Source organism: Elgaria multicarinata, chromosome 2, assembly GCF_023053635.1.
Source record: "Elgaria multicarinata webbii isolate HBS135686 ecotype San Diego chromosome 2, rElgMul1.1.pri, whole genome shotgun sequence".
NCBI classification, from domain to species: Eukaryota; Metazoa; Chordata; class Lepidosauria; order Squamata; family Anguidae; genus Elgaria; species Elgaria multicarinata.
The window spans coordinates 39,681,074-39,703,960 of NC_086172.1; the positions used below are offsets into that span (position 1 = coordinate 39,681,074).

At 42.6% G+C, this 22,887-nt stretch overlaps 1 protein-coding gene across 1 annotated transcript in view; it reads left to right on the forward strand.

Annotated features, from left to right (window-relative positions):
• Positions 1–2,252: 2,252 nt before the first annotated feature.
• Positions 2,253–22,887, forward strand: part of NFE2L2 (NFE2 like bZIP transcription factor 2) — a 29,339-nt gene continuing 8,704 nt past the window's right edge. The window contains exon 1 of the mRNA XM_063116320.1: positions 2,253–2,483. Within this exon, the coding sequence (XP_062972390.1) occupies positions 2,463–2,483 (21 nt within the window). The 5' untranslated portion in view covers positions 2,253–2,462. The remainder of the gene's footprint in view (positions 2,484–22,887) is intronic.

Consider the following 22,887-nt stretch of genomic DNA (forward strand, 5'->3'; position numbering starts at 1 on the left):
TGGTATTTTCGTTTGCATTGGAATAGCAGTTGCTGAAGGACAACTGGCCTTCTCGGGAGTACCTGGCTGGCTGTGTTGGTTTTTGGTTTTCTTATTAATATAATACATTGATTTCTCCCTCATCTTAGTGTGTGTGTGTGTGTGTGTGTGTGTGTGAGTGAGAGAGAGAGAGAGAGAGAGAGAGGGAGGGAGGGAGGGAGGGAGGGAAGGGAAGGGAAAATTTATGTTTGGAAAAGGAATTGCTTTCCTACATTTTAGCACATGATATCACAGGATGTCTATGTCATTTTTAGAAATGTGTATGCAGAAAATGTGAAACTTTGAGGGATTTGGGGGACCCTTGAGCACCCAAAGACACTTATTAAGATTAACAAAATAGTTAATCTGAGTTTAGTCTTCCCTAAACTGGTGCCCTCCAGATATTTTGGACTATAGTTCCCAGCATTCCTAGCCATTGCCCATGCTGGCTAGGACTGATGGGAGCTGTAGTCCAAAAAACTGATGGGTACCAGGCTAGAGAAGGCTAACACCTTAACCACCTTGCCATGAATGCTGGCAATCAACTTGCTTAAAATGTTATGCTTCCCCCCGCCCCTCTTCCAATACATACAATTGTTAGGAGTGAAATGAAGTCTGTGTTGGCATTAAGGAAGGCAATACTTCAAAACCATTTTGTATTAGTTATACCACACTTATACTAATTGCCATACAAATGTTAAAATATAGGCCTTCCCGCAGGTTTACAAACCAATAATCTGGTTCAGCCTTCCTCAACCAGCTGCCTTCGAGATCGTTTTGGACTACAACTCTTCCTTGACCACTGATCATGCTGACTGGGGCTGATGGGTGTTCTAGTCCAAACCATCTAGAGAGAACCAGGCTGGGAAAGGTTGAGAGTTCTTTTGGATTAATTGGCCACACATAGTGAGGGCTTTTGTTTAACAAACTGGCCTGCTCAGCAGTCCGGTTGTATGTTTGCCTGCAATTGCAAAAACTACCTTGAAAACAGAAAGAGGTTAGTACCAGCTCTGAGGGCATACTTCTGCATTTCAGGTTTGACCCCCCGCCACCCCCCCAAGCCATTTTCAAGAGGAACAGGAGCTAGCAAGGCTTCTGAAACAACTGGGGTGTAATGAATGTACTTGTACATGAGGTAGAGGTAGTACCTGCTTGGAATTCTGGGAAGCAATGCATCCCAGAAGCAGAGAAAGCTACTACCTCCACTTGCTTGCTCCCCATCTCCCTTTGGATGGTGCAGCAGAACAACTGAGAAAGAGCAGAGAGTGACATGCTTGTTATGTTAAGACAGTCTTCCCCAACCTGCTGCCCTCCCAGTATTTTGGACTACAACTCCTGTCATCCCCAGACCATTAGCTCTGCTGGCTGGAAACGATGAGAGTTGTAGGCCAAAACATCTGGAAGGCACTACGTTGGGGAAGGCTGGGCTAGGGTGAAGAACCAGGTAACGTGGATTCAAGGAGCAGCCACTGCCCTCCTTCACTCACTCACCTGCTCCCTCTGGGTGGTGCTGTGGGCCTATTCTCCTCACCTCCAAGGGAAACAAAGCAGGTGTGGGTGTTGCAGCTGCTTCTTCCCACCTCTGCTCGGGTTGGTTGCCCTACAGCAGGGATGCGCAACTTGTGGCCCTCCAGACGTTTTGGCTTACAACTGCCATTGTGAACCGCCAAGAGAGCTTTGGCTATTGGGCGGTATAAAAATGTAATAAATAAAATAATAAAAAATAAATAAATCAGCCATAGCCCGCATAGGCAATGCTGAGGGATCATAGGAGTCGTAGGCCAAAACACCTGGAAGGCCACAGGTTGTCCACCTCCACTCCCTCACCTCCTTCCTCTAGGTCGCATGGCTAGGAGAACTGGGGATAATGGGCCAACCACAAGAGAGAGAAGGCACTGGCAGCTGCTCCTTGTAGCCACTGCTGCTGCTTTCTCGCCCAAGCGAAGGCTACTGCTGCCAGCACTCACAATGTCTTTTGGGTGAGTGGCAGCGTGGGGAGGAGGATCGGGCCCCCCCAGGAGGGAGAGAATACTTCCCCTCCCTCGCGCCCAAAGTGTCTGGCACTGTCCGGGCCGGGGTGTTTCCCTTCCCCGCGAGCCGGACTTATCTAACCACCGCCGCTTGAGCTCCCTCCTCCAAGTCTGCCGGGGCCGGTCTCTCCGCCTCCTCCTTCTCCCGAGTGGCTCGGGAGGAGGCGGGGCGGGGCAGGGTAGGCGGCGGATACTCTCCCGGCAGGGTACGACGTAGAGCGAGCAGAGGGGGCCGGGGACAGCGGCTAGGCGAAGCCAACCAAGGTGGGCGGCGGCGGCGGCAGCGGAGAACCCAGCGCTTCCATTGCAGCGCCCCAGCGGAGTCCCTCTGCCAGGCGAGCGGCGAGCGCTGTCCCCAGGAGAGTTCGCGTCGAAGCCGCTGCTGCCGTCGTCGTCGTTGCTCCGCTCGTCACCATGGAGGTCGAAATGCCACAGGTGAGACCCGGAAAGGCCGCCTGCTAAGGGCGCTGGACTAAGAAAGGAGAGGGTCCCTGTTGAGCCGGAAGGGAAGGCTGTCACCGGCCACTCCTCACCAAGGGGCTGCCTAGATCCGGGCCTCCTTGCGAGTTTAGTTATCTTTTTTGACTTGGCTCGGGAGGAGGAGGGGCAAAGAGCGGAGGCTCCGCCCACTTACCCGCTGCGGGGGCGGCTGTGCTGCTGTCAGTCTCTTTTTCGGCCTAGGCCTGCCCGGACGATTGTGACGTCACAGTCACATTCGAACGCGCTGACTCACCGGCGTCGCTGCCCGCCTCGGCCGTGGGGGAAGGGCTGAGGCCGGCTTGCAAGCAGGCTGGTTATTGCGGGGCCGCGGGAGAACAGACGGGGCCTCGACGGAGAAATGCCGCAAGGGCTTAATTTAACCTGTTCGATTCTTTAAAAAAATCTCCCTCCAATGCTCCGCTGTTGGCGAGACGTGTGACTTGGAAAAAGGGGAGTGTCTCTAAGCATGTGCAGAGCGCTGCTTTTTCCTTCCTCTCTAAAGTCACCGCCTGCTCCAAAGATTTGGAATTAAGGAACAGAGCGACCTGTATGCTTTCCAAAACGCTTGAGTCCGGGTATCTTTTTCTTTATAACCTTGGGGTTTACTTACAAAGGATGGTGGAGCAGGGTTGGGCTGAATGCCTTAATCTATACTATAATATATCATATGAAAGCGCTCCAAGAGGGGGGGTGGAAAGGGGGGGAGAGGAAGGACCGGGGCCCTCCACCACCTTCTTTGTCCCTTGTAATGCTTAGACTTAAGATATCACTGAAAATGAGACCATAAGCTGCTCTTCAGTGGCTAAGCTAAAATATAAATCGCGCGTTTGCATTCTCCACTATGTTCAATAGTAACCTTCATCTGGTTACTAATGCTGTTACCAGAAATAAGCATACGCTTTGGGCATTTATTTAAAACATTTTTAAAAAATATATTTCTGTGCTACTTTTCCAAGAAAATATCAAAAGTAGCTTACAACAACTATCAATGTTGCTTAAAAAAAATCTCCCAAATGAGCAAAACATAATCTAAAAAACTTGTAAAAACCCCAGTGTGATCCTATACCTATCTACTCAGAAGTACACCTAGGTGAGCGTGTATAGGATTGCACCATTAATGTAAACAACAACAACAAGCATACTAAAACAACAGAATTGAATGGGTTGGAGCCCTGCTTACCCTTCCACAAACAGGAAGGGCTCATTCCATTCATAGAAGCTACCCAGATCCAGTGAAGGCTTTCTCCTGAGGAAGGAGGGGGTAGGAGGGTATTTTTGCCAGTTTCCTCCACCTCTCACATTTGTTTTGGAGAGTCCCCCAACCCTCTAGAGCAGCTTTTCAGAAGGCTTCAGAGAAAAGGAGGAACTGTAAATATATATATATATATATATACACACACACACACACATATATAAACCACTTCCTCCAATGGGAATTTCCTATGAGTAGAGTTCCACTCACGGGAAGTTTGGATCCAACACCATAAAGCAGCAATAAAACCTACATTGCAGGCTTTGGATCATAAAAAAGGTCTTAATCTTTATTCAAAGTGATATAACAGAGGTGCAGAACTTCAGGCCCAATGGCCAGATCCTGTCCTGGGGCGAAATCCAGGTTTCCCAGATGGCCGTGTCCATTCCCCTGGGCCCCACTCCCTTTCCCTCAGCCACTGATTGGTGGTTTCCCAGCAGTTTTTCCCCATTCTAAGAAGTTGAAATGCCTCTCCTAAGCCTTGGTTACTGTCACTAAGACCTTAATGCTAAAATATGCTGGTTATATTTGGTATTTTAGCCCCACCCCTTTTTGCCTTTGCCCCCAAGAGCTGCTCTGAAATAGTATTTGACCCTCTGACTGAAAGAGGTTCAACAGCTCTGCGATATGCATGCCCTATGCAGGCATTTGCCTGCTTGCGTATAGGGCTGAAGTGTAGAGGGGGATGTGAGTGCACATGTAAGCCCCACCCCCAGTGTCCCCGGTATCCAGTTAACCATCATGTGTTCAGTGTGAAGGTCTGAAGAGGGCTTCTTAAGCACATTCAGCTGTACATGTTTACAGAGTTCCCACAATTGCGAACCACATCAGGGAACTTTGGAAGAGTGTTGAACACATTTACAGAGCCTTCTTCAGATCTTCACACTCAGTGCACAGACATCTAACTGCATAGTGGGCAGAGATACAGGAGGCAGGGTTTACATGGGTGCCCATGACCACCCTCACACTTTAGTCCTACAGGTGAGCAGGCAAATGTCTACAGAGAGCTAGGGTGTTCCATAAATGTGATGCAACCACTGAGAAGGACATAAGCAGTTCCATGCTGGATCAGGGTCCGTCTAGTCCAGCACTCTGTTCACACAGTAGCCAACCAGCCATTGGCCAGGACCTCTCCCTATTTCCCCCCACCTAATTTCACCTAGTTTAGGGACCAAAAAAGACACCTTGACAAGTACAACATGTACAAAAATGGATTCTCATGGGACTCATATACATTCAAAAACATCTCAATAAAAAATTGTTTAGGGGAAATTTGTCTCCATTTTTGAGAAACTATAGACAAGGGAAGTTGCTTTGCATGTCTCTCCCCAGTTTTCATGCACACACATTGTGTGTGTTATTCTTTCTTTGTTCCTCGGATGAAGTTGTGATAGGTTTGGAGTTGAAAAATATCTCCAGGAATCTGAACCTGACAAGAATCTTGAGTGTCTTTCCTGTATGTTTCCATAAACAGACTAACTGCTAGTGTGTCATTGGATACTATGGGAGATAAGAGCCAAGCTCTTTGTGGTGTTTTACCTCCCTAGATTGTTTGTGTGTTTGTTTTATAAAAAGGAAAGGGAGGGAAAACACCTTCTACCCCCTATTTTCTCCCTTTTCCTTACCAGCGGTGCTACCGGAACTTTACTGTGGTTTTACTTGAACACATGGAACGCTTATTTTGTGGCCTGGAAAAATCTCTTGGCATATCACAGACTTGCACTGCTAACACTAGGGTATGAAACATAGAACATAAAATTACCTTAGCATCTCCTGACAGCTCTTTCATAATCACACTCTCCATTCTGGTCTCTCAGGGCTTGGCCCTATGTTCATTAAATGTTATTGTACTGTTACTTATCTACTTATCTAGAAGTGCAAAGGTTGGCACTCTCATTTGCTATATGGGAAACCGAGTGGTGAATAACAGCTGTAGGTTTGCGTTTCAAGTGGCTCCTCTTGAACTGTGGCTACATGGGCAGAAATTAGTATCTTAATCTGGTATTTCTACCAATTGAAAATCAGTGCTCTGTACAGAGTGGAAGAGTAACCACTGTAACTGGCATGTAGATATCACAACGTCTACAAAATGGTTACCCGTTCCAGTATTGGCTTGTGAGGAGGTCTGAATCAAAGGAGTTCCTGCTTTTCTGAGGGCATTTCAAGCCTTTTGTTAACATTGAAGTTAAGCCTAAATATCAATAGCAGCCCTTGTAAAAAGATATTGCAACGGCTCCTGGCTTTTGGTTGTCGCTTTTGAAATTATATTTGTGGTGGCTTCTCCAGCCAAACAACTTCTGTGGCTAGTTTACCTTGACTCCCCCACCCCTGCAATTTTGCTTGTCACTGTTTCACTCCCATGGATAATATCAGCTGTGGCATGTACAGTGGTGACCAGATACAAAAGATGATGCCGTTCTTGTTTCTGCAATAGCTGTACAGAAGAGAGAAGCAGGGGCAACAAAAGTTGCACCTGCTGAAAAATACCTCTTCTGCACTGATGTTAAAGGCACAAGAGCCCTGCTCTCCTTTCTGTCTCATCATTCGAGATTCTGTTCGTCATGGGCAAATCAAATAGCCAGAGAGTAGTTGTCATGTGTGGCGTGGGTGGGAGTTTAGGATGAGATGGGTCAACTGCGGTACTGGTATAACCTCACAAAATGTGATATTAGGCTGGTGTCACAGTGTTGTTATGCTGGTCTTAGAATCATAGAATAGTCTAGTTGGAAGGGGCCTATAAGGGCACCGAGTCCAACCCCCTACTCAATGCAGGAATCCACCTTAAAGCATACCTGACTATGGCTATCCAACTGCCTCTTGAATGTCACTAGTGTGGGAGAGCCCACCACCTGCCTAGGTCATTGGTTCCATTGTTGTACTAACAGAAAGCTTTTCCTCATGTCCAGCTGAAATCTGGCTTCCTGTAACTTGAGCCCATTATTCCGTGTCCTGCACTCTGGGATGGTCGAGAAGAGACCCTGACCCTCCTCTGTGTGACAACCTTTCAAGTACATGAAGAATGCTATCATGTCTCCCCTCAGTCTTCTCTTCTCAAGGCTAAACATGCCCAGTTCTTTCAGTCTCTCCATATAGGGCTTTGTTTCCAGATCCCTGATCATCCTCGTCTTCCAGACAGATAGAAGATACAGGTTTTAGGACTTTGGTGTAGCTGGCCTAAATGAAAATGTGCCAAATCTTGTGGAGGGGAGAAAACAATGACAATTCACTAGTAGTTCTAGAGCACAATCGTATGCATGTTTAGACACAAAAACATCCTACAACTCCCAATATACTTTAGCCAGTATGGTCGATGGGAATGCTGGGAGGTGTAGGACTTTTTTTCTCGTCTAAACATGGTTAGGATTGTGCCCCTAATAACACATGGTCTTTCAGCACTAGTGTGCAGGTAAGCAGAGGGTTCCCTCTGAGATCTAGGTTTAAATCATAGTATCACAAGTGGCTTTGCGCAAGTCAGTGGCCCTGTTCAGAAGACACCTGAAACCACAGCTTTAACCACGGTGAATAAGGCTTGTTGCCTTATTCACCGTGGTTAAAGCTGTGGTTTCAGGTGTCTTCTGAACAGGGCCAGTATGTCGGCCTCACTACTCAGTCTGAAAACCTGATTAAAGAAATTTTAATTGATTAATCATATTGTCTTGAATTCAATGGTGTCAGCAGAACTAGAAGAGGCATTCATTCATGCATGTCAATGAAGGAGGAATGTGTCTTTTAAGGTGGTGATTTCCATCTATGTTTTTATAAGCATATATATTAAGTTCTTGTATTAAAAGCAATACTTTTTGTTATAAGAGAATCATGGGACATCGTTTGAATTGACATAGGATTGCACTGTAAAATGGAAAGGGGGAGAGGTTATGCTGACTAAATTAGGTTAGGCAGTGCCTGGCGCAGAAAGATCTTCTGTTTAAACAAATTGGGGCTTGCTTCCAAGACACCTCAAAATGGTTTGACTCCTACAACTCTGGAGATCTTGGCTGAGAAAATGAAATGCTTTGAATATATTCAGAACAATTGTGTGCACATTCCTTATGATTTGAAAATATTTGCAAATGTGAACAATGGCATATGAGTTTATAGCATATTGCTCCTTAATTGTAGAAACTATTGAATGCACATTTAATTTTGTATTTAATGGTGGTAGTTGTCAGTCATAGTTTCCCTAAAACGGCCCTTCTTGTCTTTTAGCGTGCAAACTTTGGTGCGCTGAAAGCCAGAAAGAAGTTAGGAGTTGTGCAATCATTTATTTTCCCCCAGGGCGAGTTTGTTTTTGGAATGAATATTCAGAGTACAGTTCTAGAAGTCAGGATATACTTGTTATCAAGGGTAAGGGTTTGGAGGTTATATCCCATAATTATTTAGGATTGACCTCTCTATTTAAAGATTGGACTTTGCTATCGATTTTACAACACAGTGTAACTGTAAAGTAATTCTGTAAAGTAATTTTCATATGAACTCTCTAGACACAGGGTTATAAAGTTTTCAGCATCTTGGACTATTAGAAGAAAATAAAAAAGAGAAAATTAATTTAATATTTTTTTCTGTTTTTAATTTCAAGAACATATCTTCCTAAATTGTTATTTGAAAAAGATCTGTTTCAAATAAAAACATTTAATATTGCTAATTCAGTTGATGAACCTGAACATATTCCCATTTAATTTTTGTGAACCGCCCAGAGAACTCCGGTTATTGGGCGGTATAGAAATGTAATAAATAAATTTAGATCTTATGGCAAAACTCCTGCTTTTTATTTAGGCTAAGGATTTTATCCTGACACCTATAATCTCTTTGACCAGCATTCTCCAACCTGGTGCCCCCAGATCTTTTGGACTGCAGTTCCCAGTATTCCTGCCCATTGACCATGCTGGTTGAAGAGATTGGGAGTTAAGTCCAAAATAACTGGCGGGCATCAGGTTGGAAAAGGCTGACCTAGAGAATGGTATGTTCACAACCAAATGTGAAATTCATGGAAGACGGAAGATCCTGTAGCAGGCAGAGCCGGAAGTACTTTCCTCCATAATAACAGAAGTGTACCTATGCAGCCAGGCTAACTGCTCTGCTAATCATGTAAGCAGGGCGGCCACTTGTGAATCTCCAAAAGCACATAAGAGAGCCCTGCTGGGTCAGACCAAGGCCCATCTAGTCCATCATTCTGTTCACACAGCACCCAACCAGAACATGAGTGTAGCAGCACCCTCCCACCCATGTTCCCCAGCAACTGGTGTATACATAGGCAAAAAAGAGGACAGGCATCACCAAAACAGAAGACATATTTGCATTTGCTAATTTATATGTATAGATGCAAATTTAGAAATAATTATTATAATAAATAGAAATAAGGTTGATCTCACTACGGTATAGATGGCTGTAACCAGATGACCTGTATGCCTTGCTCAGTTTGCTAACAGACCCCTGCTCAGAATGCTCCCACCAGCAGAACGATGTGTGGGGAGGCACTCTTAGCCTATTCCTCAGCTGCCTCCAGCTTCACCGTCCCCACTGTTCCAGAAGATCCTCCAACCCACCAGAGCAGATTTTTGGGGTGGGGGAATGCAGGGGGAGAAGAGAATCAGCCGATCCCCTCCCCTATTCCATCAGTGGGAATGCTCTGCTGCTGAGCTGAATTATACACAATGGCCGTGTAACAGCCCTAGGGGGAGAAGCAGTAGTGAAGGGAGGGTTAAGCAGCTCTCCTCCTGTTCTCTCTCTGTTCAGAATCTCCCCCCTTGCCTTAAAGAAAATGGTTGTCAGGGCCTATGCACGCAGTGGTATCTGCAGGCTGTATGCACATGCCCTTAATGGTGCACAGGTCTGAGCAGACATGAGTTGGCACAAATTAAACATTAATCTACTATAGGAGTGTTCTGAATTTCAGCCAAAATGAAAAAGTAGACCAGAGATTAACAGCCTAGTTAAACTTTGTTTTGGCCCCAGTTACCACATTCCATTTCAAAGCAACCTATTTCTTTAGTTTAGAGCACACTTTGGAAACTTGGAATGACTGAATTCTAATTATTTTTCATTTTTGTGATAAAAGAAGCTCTGGGGGAAAACTTGGATTCATCACAGAAAAGTATACCAAAAAGTGTAAATGTTAGTTAGAAGTGCTAAAATGAACCATCTCTGGAAACATTTCCCTCTTCTGCTTATGCAACTGACCAATTTTATAACAGAGAAGGGTTGAGCGAGAGTTGTGCGTGCATACAAAAAATAAAGCTATCGGAACAAGGAAAACTTGATTTCGCGGTCCTGATAGCTGAGAATCAGAATTGCTCAACCTAATATCTTTATTACATGTTTGTCTTAAAGTGATAAGCAAATTGGCTTGTAAGAAAGATAGATAGAATATTGTAACTTTTAGACGGTTTTAACATTTTACCCTGACACAATTCAGAGTTTAGAGTTGTTTAGCATGCACTTCAAACCTCTAATACCCAGAGCTAGTTTACACCCTCAATTAAAAACAAACAAACACTAAATCAAGTTTGAAAACATGCTAGAAAGCAAGCCCAAAACCAAAAAGAGGGTTGGACAACATGCGATATACTTTGCCCTCGGCTTACTCTTTTCTGACTTCTTGCCCAGTTTGGGTCCTGTGATGTTATTCCCCTTTCTTATTAATAATGATCATCTGCCCCCCTCCCCTCCACCATTGACTTTCCAAATGTATGCTTAACTTGCCCATATTCTGCTAAACCCAAAATTTAGTAATAGGTGTAATGCTGCAATCCTGTACACCAGGGGTAGGTAACAAGGTGCCTGCGTGCCCCCAGACACCTTCCTTGGTGCCCACAGAGACACTTTACTCTCAGTTTTTGTTTCAAAATATTTTGATTTCTTCCTGGCAGCTGGGATTGCTTCAAAGTGAAGTGGGAGTTTCTAGCTTTTGCCAACTGAGTTTCCCATGAATGTCTCTGTGCAACATACTTGTCCTTTGTGACTAGCCATGCCCAACAATGGCAGCCATTTTATAGTTGTGCCTGAAACAGTTTCTCAAATTTCCTAATATGTCCCTGGGTTGAAAAGGTTGCCTATCCCTGCTGTACACACTTGCCTGAGAGTAAGTCATATTGAACTCATTGGGGCTTATTTTAGAGTAGACATCCATAGGAGTGTGCTATACATTTGTACCTGTTCAATTTAAAACAAATACTCTGAAATCAGTGGACTAAGGTGTGCCCAACTGATAAAGCCATTCATTTATGAAGAAGTGCTGGGGAATACAGTGGAAATGAATGTTGTATTACTCTGCTAACAGCTGCATGCAGTACATGTTCGTCTATCCAAATTCTTTACTGCAGAGGCAAATTGATGACTGGAACAGGGTCAAAAGTGTCGAATAGTGCTATCTTGGGCACATTTAATCAGAGATCTACTGTGTTCAACAAAACTTACTCCATACTAGGGATGTATGGGTTATTCAAATTCCATTTTTTCTGTGTTTTGTGGATTGTCAGGGGCTTTCATTCTGTCATCTGTCCAATTGACGGAATCAGGTTTTTTTCAGTTCCCAAATTGCAAATTTGCACATGCACAAATGCACAATTCCCCATAAAATGTGCAAAATCCCCCCAAATGTGCATTTTCACACTTTAGCCTAAGGGGAAAATGTGTGATTTTGGCTGTTTCTTTTTATTTTTGCGTATTTTTCTGCAACAAAATTTGCACAAAATTCCTGAAGGTTAGGAAAATGCTCTGCAAGGTTGTGGCCTCCTCCTGACAAGGGGAGAGCCTGTCTATTGTGAGTCTATGGGTTGGATTCGTATAAATCAAAAGTCATTTGGTTCTGTTGTGGATTTCTCTGACAACCCTATTCCCAACCTTTGTTCTCTGTTGCAGCTGAAGGCAGGACTTAAAACAGCGGGTAGAAATTGCAGGGAAGCAGATTTCAGCTTAACATTGAAATTTCTTGATGGTGTGAGCAGTTCAGCAGTAGAACAGATTGGCTGGGGAGGTGATGTATTTTCCTTTTCTGGAGGTATTTCTGCAGAGGCTGGATAGCCAACTGTCAGAGACGCTATATACAGAGCCTGCATCGAGCAGGGGGTTGGACTGGATGATCTTCGAGTTCCCTTCGAACTCTACGAATCTAAGTGTAGAGTGTTCAAGATTTCCAGAAGGGTATCCAAATTAGTTTGTTCCAGCAAAAACAATAATGAGTTGTGTGGCACCTTGACAGGAAAAAACAATTTTATTCTAGCCTAAACTATGTGATCCAAAGCTCACTTCATCAAATTTAAGAAAGTAGCCTAAGTAGTTTTGTATCAAGATCAGACCTAGCTGTGTGTGTCTTGAGCACATAATGAGAAATTTTATATATATATTGAGCTCGCAACTGTGCAGATATTACAGATCTGCATTCATATGTTAGTTGATTTCATTCTCCCTCAAAGTTAGCCTGCTTTTACTGTCTGCAAGTGTTCACTTTCTTAAAATGCCTGGTTCTGCGTTCCGTGGGTATTCTCAAATAGAGGTATTTTAGAGGCCTAGCTAGATAATCTTCCTTACTGCCATGACTAGAGAAAAAGAGCAGGATACCCTTGAAGCTGCATAGCTCGTTTTTATTTATTTTTATGGTATATCTTGGTGGTTCCGCATGGACATACAGGCTGTTTGGAGTCCACTCAGAGTAGAGTTGTCACTGTATTCGCTTCCTCTCTGTGTAACTGCCTGTCTTTTGATGTCAGGCAGGCAGCAATGTAGATATGGTGCCTGCTGGACATTTTAAGCAAGCCCTCCCTGATTGACCTGTTTTATTGACATTGTCTGATTTTAAACATTTTAATTCTGTATTTAGATCTTTTTCTTTCTTTTATTGTTCAGAACTTGGGAATCTTATTAGATGTAGAGAGGTATACACCTTGCTTCTTTCCTCCAGATATTTTGATTTCTTACCACAAAATTTGCCCATATTTTGTAAGTAATATTTTATTGCAGCTTTAGATCGAGCAGTCAAAGTACTGAATGCTTTTTTAATGTAGCACTACCTTATGTTAGAATATGTGCTTATTTCAAAGGAAACAAAGACTGATAGGAGAAATGTACACAACATAAACTCTTAAAAGGCAGGTTTAATCACAGGAAGATTAAAATTAGCTTTTCATTTAAAAAAGAAAAATCCAGCTGCATCATCTCAATATATCTGACAAAGTTCCAATTGTTGCCCTGTCCTCTTCTGTCCATAGGACTTCTGACACAGGCTCCCTGCCCCCAACGGGAATAGGCTCCCCCATTCATTTCAGTAGATTCGAGCAGCCACTCCAAACATGCTCTCCTTTGTTCTTGCAGACCTGCTTTGTTAACTGAAATGGGGTTTTTCTCAGTGTTGGGCACGCTGATTCAGTAGGTTTGAGCTACTTGAGAACTGTGTCAATCCCTATGCTGACATTTTCTGCTGGTCCAAACGAGACGGTTGGGTTTTGCAGGATCCATGTGGCCACCCTATCTAAAAGAGTGACTGTGGTGGAAAAAAACAAACACCTGTGCAACTTGGTACTTCTTCCTGGAGGTACTTTTATTAGCACTTCTTGTTAGCATTACACCACTAAATCAGTTTAATGGAAGCTGCTGCCTGGATCCAGCCAGTGCATATAGTTGCAGAGAGATGATGTGAAAGAGCCATTGCTGTCCATCAACTAAACATGATTGCCACTGCTCAGACTAGTTTTGCAGGGTTTTTCTCTTTTAAGGAGATCAGCAAGGACATGACAGGTCATCTGTAAGCATGTGAGAATGGCCAAGGTGAAACAAAACATGCTGGATTTGATTCAGCAAGTGATAATGTCAGGACAGTGTCAATGTCTAAAAATGAGCAGCCACACAGAATTATACTTTCTAACCATTTATTTTATTTTATTTTTTTCAGTAAATGTCTAGAGTGCTTTCCTTTTCTTTGTTTAAAATCCCCAAGCAGTTTACAAGATAAAAACCAATAATTTTAATTAGTAATTTAATTGCCAGGTTTGAAGAATGGATTTGCAACAGATGTATGTGTTATATAATAATAATAATAATAATAATAATAATAATAATAATAATAATAATAATAATAATAATATATTTCTTACCCGTCTCTTCCTTTGGATCGATTTAGATTATTCCTAAATACTAAAGGGGCATCAGGGTTAATTTGGTGGATGTTGGTGGTCTACCAGTTTGGTTTTGTTGAGGCTGATTCTAATAGGCTTGCTTTAAAAAAAAAAAGATTTTGAAGATATTGCTCATCTACAATCTGTGCACAAGGCCAGACAGAAATCTAGGTTTTTCTTGTGTTCTGAAGAACTTGGTCTGGTGTGGACAAGGTCATGAACTAGCAACTAAATTGAGGTATTCATGAACAGAACCATTGAACAAAATTGTAACTAATTATTACTGCACAGAAGCTGAAACCATGGTTTCAAGTTGGCTTGTTTCAAACAAGACATGGTTAAAATGAACCACAGTTTGTTCAGACCATACAACAATCTAGGTTTAAGCAAAAGTGGAAGCTTCTGAACTCCTCCTCGCCACTACACCGGAAGAGGAAAGGAGAAACGAGGAGATCACTAGCCAGAGACTTGCCCAAGCTTGTTCACATCATACTAAGCTGTAGTTTAGCATGATGCCCTAATGCAGCCACAAACAAGCCAGAGTTAAGGTACACAACCTGTGGTTTAGCATTACATCCAAATGCAGGTCGATATAAATAACCAAGGGGTCAGATTGAGATTTAGGCATGTGCAGCTGGGCTGGCAGGAGGGGACCCTCCTACCTGCCCTCCCCACAGGAGTTCGACCACCCCCCTGAAAATGCTACAAAGAGGGTCAGGAGACCCTGCTGACTGGGAAGAGCTGTGGTGTTCATGGGGGAGGGGGAATTGGGCAGAGGCACCTTCCATCGATTGAAAGCAGATCCTGGATCCAACTCAAGATATTCAAACTGCATTTGTTTTCAGGATCTCTTAAATTGTTCATTGTATTCAGTTTGCGTGGTTGTCCTCTTGCAAAAGCAAAGAAATATTTTTGGAATAAAAGGAAGCTGAAAAAATGCTCTTCTCGCAGGAGGAGGAAGCTGTCTGTTTCTTGGGTGGCTCATTGTTTCCAGATAGATTTCAAAGCTTGGCTTTTGGAGTAGTCCAAGAAACTTTTTCAATAGGCTAAAGTTTTTTCTTAATGTCTTGGTTATGGTGTGCATGTTACTATAAGCCAGAATTAAAAAGTATAACAACTGGATTATTGTGAACAAGCAAGCATACTGGTACATATTGCCTGATAGCTCCTGCTGTGAGGGGAAGGGGCTAAACAACCCAGGGACACTCTGTCCCTGAGTTATTTGCCATGACGTATGAACCAAGAGCTCTAGCTTATTTCTCTCCTAACAAGCCAGGGTTGGAACCCAAGGCTTAACCTGGGTGTAAGATGTGATGGGATATGAAGCTAAACAGGGTAACATCTCTCCATCTGTTGAAATACCTGCTTGAAGTTTCAGAAACACCGTTGATTTCTTTGACTGGAATCCTGTGCACAGTTAAGCTAATTAAATCCTATTGGATGGTTTTAGTCTTTAATGGACTGTGCTCCTCCATTTTCCCACCTTACACCACCATCATGAGAGCTAGCAACTTGCTTTTTCTGTTGTCAGTACAAAATTGCAATTCTCGAGGCAATTTTTCTACGAGATCTTATGCAGTATATGGCGTGTACAAGGACCAACACACCTTGCACAAATAACCAATAAGTTACCTTGGTAGATGTCTTATTTCCCTAAACTATATGGGTTGGATCCAGACTTAATCATTTATTAAAAGTAGGAATTAATTGACTTGTTAGTCATGATTGAATCCCATTCAATGGGTCTACTCTAAGTATGACTAAGTCTAGATCCAACACGTATGTTAAAATCACATTATTGTTAAAAGAAAATTTGCTATATATTATAATTTAATTTATTTTCAACTATTATTTGCAGTTCCGTTCCTGTGTTATGCTTACTATAGTTGCTAGTTGGTCTTAATGACTGGAAATTATCATTACATTGGTCTACTTATTTTGAAAACTCAGTTGAACTGCAGTACACCAGGTACTGTGATGCAATTTTGTGAAATGGAATGCAATTCCAATGTGTTTCTGCTTGTGGGATGACAGCAATAGTTCAATGTCCTGTGGCCACATTCAACACATTTTACATCCTGCCAGTATTTCAAATGTTTCCTTGTTCTACTGGTTTTTCTTGTTAATATATCAATAGCAAAGAATGAGGTCACCCTAAGTGATAGATTATGCATGATCTTTTAGAACATAACCCAGTTGACCAATGGGAGAACTGTGATTGGAGGATATGAAAAAATCAGTCTACACACATGTATGCATTTGTTGAATTTATATCTTGCCTGTCTATTGGCGTACTCGAGTCACTTAACAAAATTATTTTTGCATTAGACAGTTATGACAATTCAGTACAATTCAGACTATGTTTGCTACAAAATTGTTGCATACACGATAGCTAATCGTGTTGTGTGGAGGGGATCTTTTAACCAACAGTTGGTTATTTGGCCGAAATGACCAATGCAAATAAACAACGCTGTGCAGAGTTGGCTATTTGAACCTCCATGGTTATGGTGTTGTGTGGAGGGCACCGTGGCTTATTTCCTTGACCACCATTGGTTATTTCATCAGCCACAGAGTCGCAAGGCAAGAACAGTCAAAGCGGTGGCTGCCACTCTAGTCCAGCTGCCAGGATAGATTTTCGGCAGCAATGGCTGATGGGATACTAGTGGGTGGGAGACTGAGGGGGGGAGATAGAGAGGGAACTAATAGTCAACTCAACGCTGATCCTAAACCACCATAGTTGATTATTTTCATGTTGTGTGGGTTGTACCCCACTGTTGACATAGTCTGCAGGATTTCTGCTCATGCAATGAGTTTTTCCGTCCACTCCTCTCGCTGTAGCTCCCCCAGATGTACTCTGGAGAGTCCCCCAATCTTCTGGAGCAGATTAGGGGGCTACAAGGGAAAAAAGGGGGGGAGTCCATTCCACCAGTCGTTTACTTTCTGCTGGCTGAATAACACAATTAGATCCAAGCCATAAGCAGCATCATATACAAGATGATTCTTCACATATGTTTGGGAGACTTGGCCCCCTTGCTACTGTCAGGTAAAAGTCTTTCTGTGGCCATGACAGCAACAGCAATGGAAAATAGAAGGATGACTTTTGTCCTCTCTTGGCTGCTGGCAATAGCAGCAGTAATGATCAGGACGGGGAGAATAATGATTTCAACACACGTTTAGTGTGCATTGCAGCTTGCGTTATGCCTTAGATACTCCCACAAAACTTTGCATCTCTTTGTCGAAGTTTCCTTTTTGCTAGTGTTTCTTTTTATAAACAGCAGCTCGGAAAGATCGCAGTTGTTGGGTAGAAGTGTTTATGATCAGTATTCAGTTTTTCAAACTTTCTATTCTGAATTGATTGATAGCAGTTTGTGGAATATTTAATCTGGGTACATTGAAATAACAACCCAGCAACTTTTAAGAGCTTATATTTTAGTTGTAAATGATCTTCCTTCATAAATGTTTTATGGAAGCATTCCAACCAGATGAAAATTATCCTGGCCGTTTACTTATAATCTCTCCCCCGCCCCCCGTCCTGAACTCTCAGAACAAATTTGAGATACAATTCTTGGAGCAGGCATCTATGATACTTGGTTTTTGTTTTGTTGTTTTATTGAAGCACTCCCGACTGTTGGGTAGTCAATATGTGGTAGTGATACATAACTTTCTATAGAGAAAATACAGATCTCATTTGTGATGAAACCCATTAATCATTACAAACTAAAATCTATGTGGGGAATATGATAGCTGGGGCCGAGCTAACCATTCTAGACCGATTTTGATTAATAAAATACAAGAGCAAGGTGGCATTTAGTGAGATGCAGAGTTGCTGTGAGTAGCTCTACTTTGCCAATTTTTTAACCTTTGTACTTTGGAGCTTTTATTCATACTCGATGCAAAATTAGGAACGTAGGAAGCTGTCTTATATTGTGTCAGACCATTGTTCCATCTAGCCAGTATTGTTGGCACCCTTTGGTAGCAGTTCTTCAAGGTTTCAAGCAGGATTCCTCCTTAGCTCCACCTGGAGATGCTGGAGATGGAACCAGGGATCTTCTGTATGCAAAGTGGTTGCTCTACCACTGAGCAATGGCCTCCCTAATCCAGGACTGCATAGGAAGGTTTGCAGAGAGATGGCTAGCTCTTCCCCTGCTTAGGGCATTTCCAGATAGTGCCCCTGCACTCATCCTCTGTGGAGCAAATGTGACGGGACCTCTTGTTTCTTTTGGATTCTCATACTGCTATGACGTTTACTTACGAAAAGCTAGCGCAGTTGCCAAAGAACGGAGGCAAAATGACAGTCCAAATCAAGGACAGTCTAAATCTTCTCCCAGGCATTTAACAGCATATGTTGAGTTTTTAAACTGACCCCAGAATAGTTGTTTAAACGGATATTTTCTGTTTTTGTTTTATGCTTTTTGTGGTTTTAAATTTTGTATATTTGGTTTTTAATGTTCACTGTTTTTAACTTTTGTAAACCGCCCAGAGAGCTTCGGTTATGGGGCAGTATATAATAATAATGAGGAAAGTAGCACTCATGGCCAGAACCATACACCCTCTCCAATGGATCCCAGCTTTCTTTTTTTTAAAAAATGTGAGGAAGTCTTCTGATTTGGATCTGTACCTCTTCTCTCCAGCTTGAGGTAAACAGACTGATCCACTTTAGAGTCTATTTTAAAATACGTACTTCTGAGGGAATCTTCCACTCAGCCCAAGAAGATCCTCTATGCCTCCCTTCAGGACTGAGACAAGTGGGTTTGTTTTTTATTTTAAATTTGAAACAGTTTCTTCCCCTGTTATGCTGGCTTAGTTTAGTTAGGGTAGTTAGGGTCATACTCCGGAGTGATTCCCCATCTCCCCATGTTAAGCATGTGAACAAGAAGGTTGGTGGCACTCCATTTGAAAGAGCCCGTTCCCCCTCCATCCCAGAAATTCATTACGTGCTTTCCTGTAAAGATCGTCTACTCTATAATTAATTTATTTTTAAAGCCTCCTGGCAGGGATTTAAAACATTTGGACCACAGAAAGCTTTTGTTGTACACCTAATATAAAATTCTAAATATGGGGTCTTTGCTTTACTCCTTTGTTTATCCTAATGCAAATATGTTTGCTAAAGAGCAATAAGAGTTAATAGTCAAACTTTACAATGCACGCAGAGAGTTTCACATAAAATGTATAACTGACTACCCAGATGGCAAATGCTGATATGTAAATCTAAAAACATGAAATTTTCCTTTGGGGTCCAGATGGTGGCTTAATGTGAATTGTTTAACATTTATGTTTATCTTATTAAAACTGCCTTTTATAAGTCCAGACTAAGCTAGCAATGTAGCTTGGAACAGACTCTGGAAAAGCATATCAGTAAATGAGTAAAAACACCAAATGCCAGTCAGCATTTATTTTTTAAAAAGGGAGGGGTTCATGTGTCTAGCCTGCTGGGAAGCCTTGTCATTTGCCTGGGAAGCCCTGTTCTTTAATCATTGAATGTAAGAGGACAGGTAGTGATTTTTCCATGCAGAGTTTACATAGTTCACATGTAATGCTAGATCATGGTTTATCTAACCCTTGATTTGTTGCCTTCCTCAGGGTTTGCCTGATTGAATAAACCATGATTCGTTTTCTCAATCCCTGGGTTGTTTCCTCTTCCTTTGCCCACTCCCTCCCTGTATCCCAAATCCTTTTGTGCCATTGTAGTATAGGTATATAGAGTGCCTGGGATTTTGCACCACTGCTAACCACCAGTGTAGCATGGAGAAACAACCCATAGTTCTGGGTTCAGACGTAATGACAAGCTATAGTTGAAACAACCTAGAGTTTACAACCAACAACAAACATGCGTTCTCTTTCATGGTGGTTTCTGGTTAACAAGCCATGGCTTTTTAGTGCAGTGGGTTTGCACAACACAAGAACCCCTACCATGGGTTAGCATTATGTGCGAACCCAGCCTATGTGTGCCATGGGAATTTTTTGTGTTGGATCCAGATGTGTTGTGAGCAGAGTTCCACTTCTATAATACTGCAAGAAGAGAGGGAGGCTGTTTTTCAGATTTCTCCTCTCTGCAACACTGTGCCTCTTCAAACGGTTCAAGCCCTCTGAAACACTATGGCCGGTGGCATGGGGGGGGGCGGTCAAGGGTAATTGGTGATATTTGCCTCCCCCATTCCTCCAGTAGGCAGTCTCTGCTGGATCTGAGTGGAAGGGCAAATCTGAAGCCAACCCTTTGTTATTTCACAAATTTCAGGACTCCACTCTGGTGTTAACAGATTCTGGGCCTGAGGGCTAGGACAATGGAACTGCCACATTCTTCTACTTATACCAGTTGCCCTCAACACATTGATATCTGTGCATTGCCTTTTGAAAACAAACATCCGAGAAAATGCCCCAGGTTTTGGAGGGCTCCTGGGCAAGGCATCTTCAATGGGCAAGGCATCCTCAGTGAGGTTACTTTCTCACCATCATTGAAACCACTGCTGTTGCTCCTCTTTCCCAACATTGTTACCACTTGCTTGTTTGACAGGCAGAGAGCCAGTGAGCAAAGAGGCAATAGCAGCAGCAGCTCCTCCTCCTCCTCACACCACCCTTGTCTGGTCCAGAGTAAGAGGCAGTTTGCAATGGTGAAGAGGGGGAGCAAGTCCTGGGGGCGTTTGTGACTGGGCCCTGCAAGGGGGGGGGAGGTCCTTGGCAGGTGCTCAACCATGCCTCCTTTGACATCAGCCTTGACTGTGTAAATTATTAGAGAGAGCCCGTGGTATCATGGTGGGAATGCTGGACTACATTTTGGGGAAGGCTTAGCCAGTGTGGTACAGTGGCTAGAGTGTTGGACTAAGAGTTGGGAGATCTGTGTTCTAGTCCCCCCTCAGCCATGGATGCTCACCGGGTGACTCTGGGCCAGTCACACACTCTCAATCCAACCTACCTCACAGGTTTGTTGTTGTGAGGGTAAAATGAAGAAGTTCCTTGGAAGAAAAAGGGTGTCATACAAATGTAATAAATACATAAAAATCCCGTCTTGGTCATGAAGCTTACCGAAATACCTCAGACCAGTTATTCTCCCTCAGCTGAACCTACCTCACAGGGTTGTTGTAAGTATAAAATACAGGAAGGGATCATATGCGCTACCCTGAACACCTTGAGAAACGGGCAAGGTAAAAATGTCAGAAATTATAATTAATCAAGGCTGTAGTTAAACAACAAATTGTTTTAAGAAGTTAGTTGGTTAACCTATCACTCTTATCGCTTCTAGCATTGGTTGGACAGTACTGAATGTTTGGCATATGGGCTGTTCCCGACTTACGAGAAAAATGTGTTAGTTTAAAACCGCTCTTGGCCAAAATGCTTGCGATCTGCAGGTGTTGAAAGTTTTTAGGCCATTTTCCTTGGGCTTTCTCCTTTCTTGGATTTGCCCATACAGCTATTTCCTCTGACATAATGTGGGAACTTGCAAAACTAAAAGGAGAACAAAAGACTACTTGTGGAGCAACAAGTCACATGATAAACTATTACATTTTTATTAGCAATAAGTTGTTCTCAAGGACATAAGTAGTTCTCTGGAAAGCAAGACATGTGGCATGTGTAATATACTATTTATTATCAACATGTTCAGCTTCACTTTGATATTAATATGGGTTTGCAGTTGATACAAATATTTATAGAATGTTTAAAAATTCCTAATGATTTGTAGAAAATAATCTACTTGGAATCTGGAATATTAACCTCTTTTTGAAAAAGAAAAAAAAAACATTTTTCAAAACTAATGAAATGGTTTGCATGCCTGCAAGCTATCATATTATGCACCTTTCAGTCAGTAAAAAAAAAGCCATTGGCTCATAAAGTTAAGATTTTAGCAGTTTAAAAGGGAGTTACTCCCATCTCATTTTGAATGTAGGTGTTGCTAAGTTTTTCACTACTCTGGAGAGGCTGTAAAATAACTTTCATGCCAACCAATACTCTAAATTTGAAAATGTATATGTGCCATCTAAAATTTTCTTCCACAATGAGTATGCATTTTAAACCGTGCTGCTTCTTGATTGGCATTCTATATTTTATTTTTAGTTTCTGTTAATTTCTATTGTGGTTCAAAACTGAAACTCAGGGAAGACCTGTAGCTGTCCAGCATGTCAAGGACCATGGAGAGACACTTAACTGGCGAATCTCTTGTGTAGATGTAGCAGCAAAACCTGTTGTAATGGCACCCTGAAAATGAATAATTGAGAAATCTGAATCTAAAATCCAGATCCTGCAGTGCTATCCAGAACATATTGCAAATGCTCAGAGACAAAAGAAGCCATTTCCAATCGGCTGAAGAGGGTGAGCAGCTGGTAAACTACTGGCCCTAAATGAAGCCCTGCTGTATTGCCGTATCTTCAATTACTGCCAGACTTAATTAGTTCATTTTACCATGCCAATCTGCAGGGACCAAATCCTTATTGTGGGCAGCCAGAATAACAGTTTCAGCTCCTTCATTGTTGCCCATTAGAGTGAAATTCAGCATTTTGTTCAAGAGGTTTTAAACACACTTTCATGAGAAATAAGTAAATCTATATAAACAGGTGACACGCAAGAGCGTAACCATTGTCTTGTTGGTTCAGATCAAAAGTTTGTCTGGCCCGACATTTCATTTCCAGCAATATCTATCCAGAGAAGATTCTGGCTCTGAGAAGCTTACTGGCAGGGCAGGAAGATAGCAACTTCTCCTTGTTTCTCGTCCGCTCTGCATGTTAGATGTTCCACCCAGCTCTCATGGCTCTAGCCACTGATAGAACTATCCTCCATGTGTTGAATACTTCTCAATGCCATCTAGATCTGTATTCATCACTTTATCTTCTAGGAGTGAATTGCATTATTTAGGTGTTGGGCAAAGGGCATAAACACGAGAGCAGGGGGCTGTGCTGCGTAGCCCAACCTCACGCTCGTGATGTCACCACTCCTAGGCGTTTGCACGTAAACAGAAATGTCTGAAGGAGACCTATGTACATACAGCTCTTCATGCATAGGCACATTCCCTCCC